The 8,264-nt window shown below is 37.4% G+C and overlaps 1 protein-coding gene across 1 annotated transcript; it reads right to left on the bottom strand.

Moving 5' to 3' along the window:
• Positions 1-387: 387 nt before the first annotated feature.
• Positions 388-6,418, bottom strand: LOC135634594 (serine carboxypeptidase-like 17). The gene is made up of 14 exons (XM_065144983.1): positions 6,111-6,418; positions 5,865-6,010; positions 5,401-5,477; positions 5,088-5,213; positions 4,882-4,984; positions 3,918-3,955; positions 3,132-3,233; positions 2,970-3,053; positions 2,729-2,875; positions 2,402-2,473; positions 1,228-1,346; positions 1,014-1,127; positions 864-909; positions 388-738 (listed from the first exon to the last, which is right to left on the bottom strand). Exons 1-14 carry the CDS (start codon positions 6,254-6,256, stop codon positions 655-657), a joined length of 1,404 nt encoding a protein of 467 aa, XP_065001055.1. The 5' UTR covers positions 6,257-6,418; the 3' UTR covers positions 388-654.
• Between the last annotated feature and the right edge of the window lie 1,846 nt (positions 6,419-8,264).

Below are 8,264 nucleotides of genomic sequence, written 5' to 3'. Positions count from 1 at the left end.
TTTCAAACCATATATATATATATATATATATATATATATATATATATATAGCCATACATTCATTTCGACAATAATGTACACTCAAATGCTAATGCATGGACTTCTTAACTTGTACAGTCATGTTTTGCACCACGCAAACTGAGCCTATCCAACAATCAACATATTTAAGTACACTGGAAAAATAATTGATGCTTCAATCACCGTGAAGGAACACAAGTTGGGTGTTCCCAGAGTTGATTCCAATAGAATTCATTTAAAGGTCTCCAAGATTTCAAGGCCGGCTAGTGATTGCATGGGCCATCTGTTCCAATCTGAACTTAGCCTGCGAGTGTTTGCATTTGCGCATATACCACTCACTAATGCAGCCCAATCTTGGGAGAAACCATCTGACCACAAACTCCAACCATCCTATATCATGTTCATTTCAACAAAATGTAATACATTACAATGTTAATGCTTAAATATATGATTTGCATAAATATGGAATGCAACACCCAAACTGTTTGAGGGACTTGGATTTATTTCACATATCCCAATGCATCGGAAGAGTTCATGTTGGTTGAGTCAATATGAAAGAATGCAAGTAGGTTGTCCTGAGTCGATTCTAATATGCAACTGCCATGATGCAATAGTGATTTAAAGGTCACCAGGGTTTCATAGAGGTTTATGAGAAAGCCATCTTCGAATCATAGCCAAACACTCCTTGTTCTTATACTCTACAGCTGTGTGACCAGCACCCTGCATAAAAAAGGAGGAAAAGAAAATATATATATCAAGGCATCCCTACATCAAACATGACCTTCCGACTTCTCCGAATATGAGTTTCATGTTTGGAAAAAAAAAAAAACTTCATGAAAATTCACCTTCACTGTCACAAATGTCAGGTTGTTGGAATATGTCGTTGCATACCTGTTGAGAAGAGGACCAAGAACTAATCAGAATCAACTATGGTAGTTTTTCTTCTTGGAAATTACATTGCAGGACAGTGTGATCACTGTTGCAAGCTTGCTCACCCTGCAACTTGGCCATCGACATGCCAAGATCTCCAGTTGTCAATGACGGAGAAGTTGAGAGATCTTGTCCATTGATTTGTCCCCACAAATGGTATTAGCATGTCATGATCACCACTGTAAATGAGAAGGCCACATGAAACAGAGCAAAGTATTGTTCAGCTTGATAGATGACTGCAATCTGCAGCAGATCGTACGAGCACCAGAAGAACATCACCTGTATACCAACGCCCGATAACCGCTGCTTGTGACACTGAGATGATACTTTATGCTGCTCTTGATGTCCCTCGTATATGGTAAGTCATAGTTGCATCTCTGCCATTCTCCTACTGTTCCCTGCATCGAAACATAGGTTGTGAGGTTCTGTAATTACTTGGAAGAATCAGTTAATATTGGAGATATTATTAGCTGAAACTTAGTTTATATGGCAGTGAAGTATGAAAATTTAATTTAGCATAGCAAGTTATGGCTGCCCTTCCGAACTCTCCTATTCTTTATTCAACTATGTGTAGGAAGAATCAGTTAACACAGCATGTTTGTTCTACTTTGGTTGGTTCTTCTTGGAAGCTGATCTTTACTCCGTTGAATAAGTTATACAGAGGATATCAGCATAACATAATTTTACACTGGCATAAAAGAACAATGTAGAAGTTGAATTTGCATTTTGCGGGTATCCATTTCTTTTTCTTCTAATCTATACTCTTCTTTTATTATTCATTCTTGAGAAGCTTCATCCTGCTACAATTAATTCCCTTTTTTGAATCAAGAAACATGATACTTATCCATAACCAAGGTCTGTCGTACCGAAGCATACCGTCCGTACCGAGCGGTATGTACCGGTCCGACAGGTGATCGATACGCGGACCGTCCGGTACTGTTACAGTGCTACAGTACTATACTGTAGCACTGCTACAATATAAAAAATAAAAAAAATATTACGTACACCAGGGTGTATCGCTCGGTACGCCCTGATGTACCGCCCGGTACACCGATACCGTACCATATCGAGCCGGGATCGAAACGTCGGTACGGTACGGTAGAGCGAACCTTGTCCATAACCTTTCTCAAATACTCAAATGATGAGCATTCCACCAAAATTTACAAATGTGCATTGGAAATTAATTCAACTTCAATAAAAATTACTTTGATTACAGACTCCATAATTATTAAATTCCATGTGAAACCAAATTACATGCAATATTGGCACACATTTAGATCCACCAAAACCACGAGAAGAACATTCTGACTGAAATTAAAAGTCACCAAACAAGAAATTGCATGTAATTTTCTCCTCATGCTTCAACAGCAATCCTACACATCTGTTACATATGTTACTCATTTCTAGTTTACTTTGCTTTTGCTATATATCCAAAAGATATGGAAAAGCATACCTTCTTGATGTGGAGAGCCTTCCTCACAATATCAGTATTTGCCCAATAATAGGCAAGAATATGAGCATAGTTCTGCAACAACAAGTGACCGAATTGTAACGCACAGGAACTTGTACAACTAACAACAACAAGAATGCTTTAGTTGATTGGTGGATGTGTGCGCAAATGGAGGACAGACATCCACAACAAAATCATTTCTTAGAATCTTCTATCGGTGCAAGGCCAGATGTTACACCCATAAATGGTGTACCAGCACAGCACTCACAGTGCACCAATATCAGATGAGAGAGATAACTATCGAAAGCATAAGTGGGCATGGGTATTTACCCTACAATTCAGAGCAGGAGTAGGCGGTGGCTTAAGTAGATGTAGGTACTCCTCCTTAAGTGCTCTTCTACCTTTAGTCTTTGGCTTTGGGGACGCAGGAGCACATTTTGGTTCCAAGATATTATACTTGTTGATTTCTGACAGGATCTGTTCATGAAATACATCAACTTAGACAATTACCCAAGAAAAAGATCAACCTAACTTTCACCATGAAGATGATTAAGGTACATAAATCACTCACTTCATCAAAAGTATCAAAACACATTTCACACTCTGAATCGATGGGACTTTGATAATCTTGTCCAACACAACTTCTCTGTATCATCTGAAAATAAGATAATTGTTTAGAGATATTGTTCTCGAACATACATATGCAAATGGTGACTCATGTGATCAGAATTACCTTAAAGAAATCATCTGAAATGATCCCCATACCATGAGCAAATGGCACTCGAGCATTTAGATCAATTTTTTCACCCGTAACTGGGTTGCCAATTACGTAACCCTAAGATTAGTCAAGCAGAAAATTTAGTACTAAAAGTAAGATTTTACCCTTTTTTTTTCTTGAACAAAAAAAAGGCATGGAGAAAAAGAGGAGCAAAAGCAAAGACCAAGCAAGTCCACAATTATCATAATTTGAAGGTTACTTTGTGTCAATTGATATTTTAATGCATTATTTCATCTTAGGAGACAACTTACTCAAAATATTGTTTCATCATAGCATCACTCTTTCTTTTTTTTTTTTGCAAAGGCTAAGTAGCGAAGACGGGATTCGAGCCTAGACCTTCCGATAAACTATCAAAGTCTTAGCACAAGAATGGGACATGCAATTGATAGAATTATATATTGGTGGCTACTAAGAGAATAGTTTTTCTAGAGTTAATTTGGCTTGGAAAATGTCTTTATGGTGCCCATGGCCAACAAAGAAATGACACTTGTGGCTATCATAGGAATGATGGATGTCTATATAACTTAGTGGGTAGAGTTTGAAAAATGTAACTTGTCTGTACTATAATGAGAACTATTATCACTGATTTATCTAAATTATGTGTAAATAATTTGTTCTGCCAAAGCTGATAAAATTACTAAAATATATCTTGATAAGTTAAAAAGAAGACTGAGTAAAAAATAATTTGTTCTTGATAAACTTAAAAAAAGGATCATGAAAGAATAAGCAATAGTATCTTACCTGGAGATTAAGTAGTGGTCTTTTTTCAGCTTCAATACCTGGGTTACAATAAAGTTACAAGTATTAAAAATCAGCATAACATAGTTATATCACACCCTATACACATGCAAATACACATATAGATGTCCACAAAAACAGGGAGAAAGAGGGCATTAGTGCCCCCATTTTTACTTTTATCTATAATATTCATTTAATTATCTGATATAGGATCAAAAACATATAAAAAGACAAACTATAGAAAATCCAATCCTAATTTGCATATGGTTCAGGACTAAAATAATTAAGTTAAATTTCTCAAAAATAAGTCAAGTTATACATGGGATCTATCGCGTTTCTTGCTCTATGTTCTAGGTGGCTAAATTTTCTTTTTCCTTCATCAATAAATAGATTAATCACCCTAATTTTTTCTCAAAGAAATCCAAGCTAAATTTTGCTAGCCAAAGTAACAAATTTTTTTGTTCTTTTGTTAAACTGGAGTTGGCAAAGGAGATGAGAGAAGATTACTTAAACCATATGTGGCATTCAAGTTATTTTCCTTGATTTTCTTTGATTAAACTATTTTTTACTTAATTATCTCAATCCTTCGTAGTTTAGTAGTGTTTGATGCCTCTCGATGACGAAATCTTCAACTAAAAGATGACTATCTATATATATTTAAGAATGATATCATGTAACATAGATCATCAAGACGGATGCTAAGGGCTAGAGAGACAAGATATACGAATAGAAGAACACTAAAATTTATATGGTTTGAGACATAACACAATATCCATGAATGAAAAGGGATATGACATCAAGAAATGCAGAGTTTAAGAGGGACATCTAACATATACACTCACAGTAAAAGGAAAAACATAAAAAGTATAATAACCAAATCGGAAGTAACTCAAGATAACAAAAACTGTGCAAGCTTGAACTGCAGGAGCTCTAACCCTCCGACCCAAGCTTAAATCGTACAAGTTACCATTCAATACTTCTTGAGCAACGATTGGAACAATCTTCCCAGCATAAGAATCTCCAGCAATGTAAAGAGGATTGGAGAGGAACTTTGGGTGATCTACAAGCCACTGCACGATGAATTTTGGGAAAAGAAAATCGAAGGTAAGATGCATGTTTTAGTACGATCCAAGTATTGAAAATTTACTAAGCAAATGCCATGAATCATCTTACCTTTATGAGAAAGGTATAAACATGTTGGGACCAAGAGATGTCTCCAGCATCATAATAGCTCTCAACATGTCTTGAAAATGAGAATCCAGAGCCAACCGGGGAATCTAAAAAGATCATGTTGGAGACCTGGGTACATTTTATCGAGCAAGAAGAGAATTAGTAACAAATTTCATCTTCAACAGATATGAAATGGATACAAATAGGAAAAAAGAAAGGGACAGAGGACCCTCAGGAAGATACAAAGATAACATATAAATTTGGCAAGGACAGCAAAAGCACATTTGGAGTGGAAGGGACGGGAGGCACTCGTCACCTTAGTCCAGGAATACGGACGATATACCAAGCTCGGCAAGCTTCCATTGTATTTGGCAGACACAAACTTTAGAGGACCTACAAGCGAACACTAGAGGAACTTAGCACACATATTTCTTCCCACAAGCAGGTGCAATGAGGAAACAGAACAACTGGTAATAACGATAAAATGATTTATGTGGTAGGATAGAATTGTGATGCACGTCTGAGATCTCTCTTTATTAATCTTAGGCTCATATCAAGTCCCCCTTTGTCCGTAGTCGAAGTCAAAATCACGGCCACCGATAGAACGATGCTCAGATTTTTGGAGTTGTATCGATGAGTGAACAACAAAAATCACCATGAAAGAGCAATCCATCTCGCGGATGTCTCCCCTTTGTTTCACTGTGTATAAGCTATGCGATGAACAGGAAAGGAATGTAAGATAAAAAGGGGAACATCCATTGCAGCTCCACCGAGACTCACCCACTTCGAAGACGAGACCGCAGAAGGCGGAGCACCTCGGGCCGCCAGTGAGCCAGAGGAGCAGAGGGCCCTCGCTGGGGTTGCCTTCCGACTCTATGAAGTAGTAGAAGAACTCCGTTCCGTTCACCTCGTCCACCTCCACGTACCTGCGGAAACAAACGGCAAAGAGGCCACGGAGACGGATCACTGCAACCGTTCGATCCGGAAAGAGGTAGAGAAACGAAGGGGAGGCGCCGGAATACAGACCCCGTCTCCAAGTGGAAAGGGAGAGGACCTCGGAAGCCAGGGAGTCGGGGGACGACGGTGCCCGACCGGGCCGGCGAGGGTGCAGAGAAGGGGAAGAGGAGCAGGACGAAGAGGAGGAGGAGGAGAGGAGGAGAAGAGCTTCCCATCCGTGTTGGGTTACTTGGGAACGGTGGAAGCGTCAAAACGTACGTAGATAGAAGAGTTTGCTGCAGGCTTGTCACGGGGCAGAAAGCGGCAACGTGTAGCCGACGTGGTTGACCACTTAATCTTATTTTTCCTGGAAAAATTACGTGGAAATAAATAATTCTTGGAAAAAACCAACGAAATGCTGTGCCGAGCGAGCCTTATATAATTCTGAAACCGTGTCAAATCTTCAAAGTTATATATACAATGGAGCACTGTGATCGGATTAGGCGACCAACCAGTCTTGTCACACCCGGTCGTACTGTACCCGTTCTTATTTAAACGTAACGATAAGATAGCACGTAATTAGGGAAAAAAACAATGGATCCAAAGACTTGGCATCCGAAGAGATAAGATCGAGTGATAGAGAAACAGACGAAAGACCCGAGTATTATGAAACTATACACCGACAATGAAATCCGAGCAAAGGAACGTCAGCAACGATCAACAAAAGGGTTGGTTATATGTACGGTAAACGTGCTGCGGAGTCGTTCTACTCACCGACCGACGGTGTCGGTCGAATTATATTACTTGGGTTTAACTTACTAATCGATTTATGATTTGGTGAATCAAACTAATTTTTCATAGTAAATAAATATGCATAACATAAATAAAATCTAAATATTAATTTTTTTTATTATTAAAAAATGTATTATTACATTTGAAGATATTTGTTATCATATTCTAATCTTATATTTAAGTCTGTTAATATATTTTGATTTGTTACGTTATGCTTAATATAAACATTAATACTTATTCATGCTCAACTAATATTTCATAGAATATTAAGAATGATATTTTTGAAAAATATATGTTTCAGTCTTAAAAGTAAAAAATATAAGCTTATCATTTATCATATTTATAAAATATAAATATCAAGAATAACATTTACTACTTCTATTAACATGCTAGTTGTAATTTAATATCTCGGACAGTATATCAAAGTCAAGAAAATTCTCAAAAATAAAAAAACTAAAAATCGACATAAATTAATTCGACTGATACATTAATAGAAAATATAAAATTTTTATTATATAGGAAAAAGAATATAAACACAAATCCAACTCAGTTGAATCTTTCCTACACTATTTTATATCAAGCTTGAAAATTTCTTCTCTTCATTCAAATAATCATGACAAGCCATTATCAATAATATTATTGATAATATTATAAATAATATAAAGATGAATAATGCTTAGTGTGCCATAGGCTCCTTTGTTGCTCAAAAAATATAAAGAAACCTCAAAAAATAAAATATTTTCTTTTCCTTTGTCTTCCTTTTCCTTTTTTTTTCTTTTTTTTCTTTTTTTTTTTATAATACATGTCAACCTCATGTTCCGGATTCGGGTCCAAAGTAGCTGCGACAAATTTATTTACACTTTGACATTTTCGATGGCTAATATTTTCTCAGCCTCTTCTCAGATATAGAAACGTGATGAATTGGTTGTTTAAGGAGAACTGTGAAAGTTATAGAATATTTGTTTTTTATATTAGAAATGCACTTAAAATAAGACAAAAAGAGTTTGGCAACTTAAGATAATCTTATATAATCATTCAAAGTTCCATCTTTTGGGATTTTAATCAATAATATTTTTTTATTACTTAATCTCGGTTACTTCTGATGAGGGAATCACCGGAGACCCAATAACATTACGGTTGGTGACGCGCGCCTCGTCTCGCGGTAGCCAAGTCAACCGAAAGGACACCATCTGACAGGAGCAATAATAGCGACACGACCTGAGTAACATCGTCATAACGTGTCATGACGTCGGCCTCACCTGGGCGCCACTCTGCCCGAGGAGGAGGGCAATAATGCTGACTCGACATGCGCTGACGTCATCCGCTCTCAGACAACAACTTCATCGTTGTCTGACCCCGCGCGCTTGGCCGAGGCAGAGGAGGACGACGACCGAAGCTCGCCCATACTCTGCGGTAGTTCGGTTCTCCACGCAACGTCAATGGCAATGTCAG

Source organism: Musa acuminata, chromosome BXJ3-4 (genome assembly GCF_036884655.1).
Source record: "Musa acuminata AAA Group cultivar baxijiao chromosome BXJ3-4, Cavendish_Baxijiao_AAA, whole genome shotgun sequence".
Lineage (NCBI taxonomy): Eukaryota > Viridiplantae > Streptophyta > Magnoliopsida > Zingiberales > Musaceae > Musa > Musa acuminata.
The sequence above is the reverse complement of the archived record's forward strand: the minus strand, read 5'-3'. Positions and strand labels throughout refer to the sequence as shown.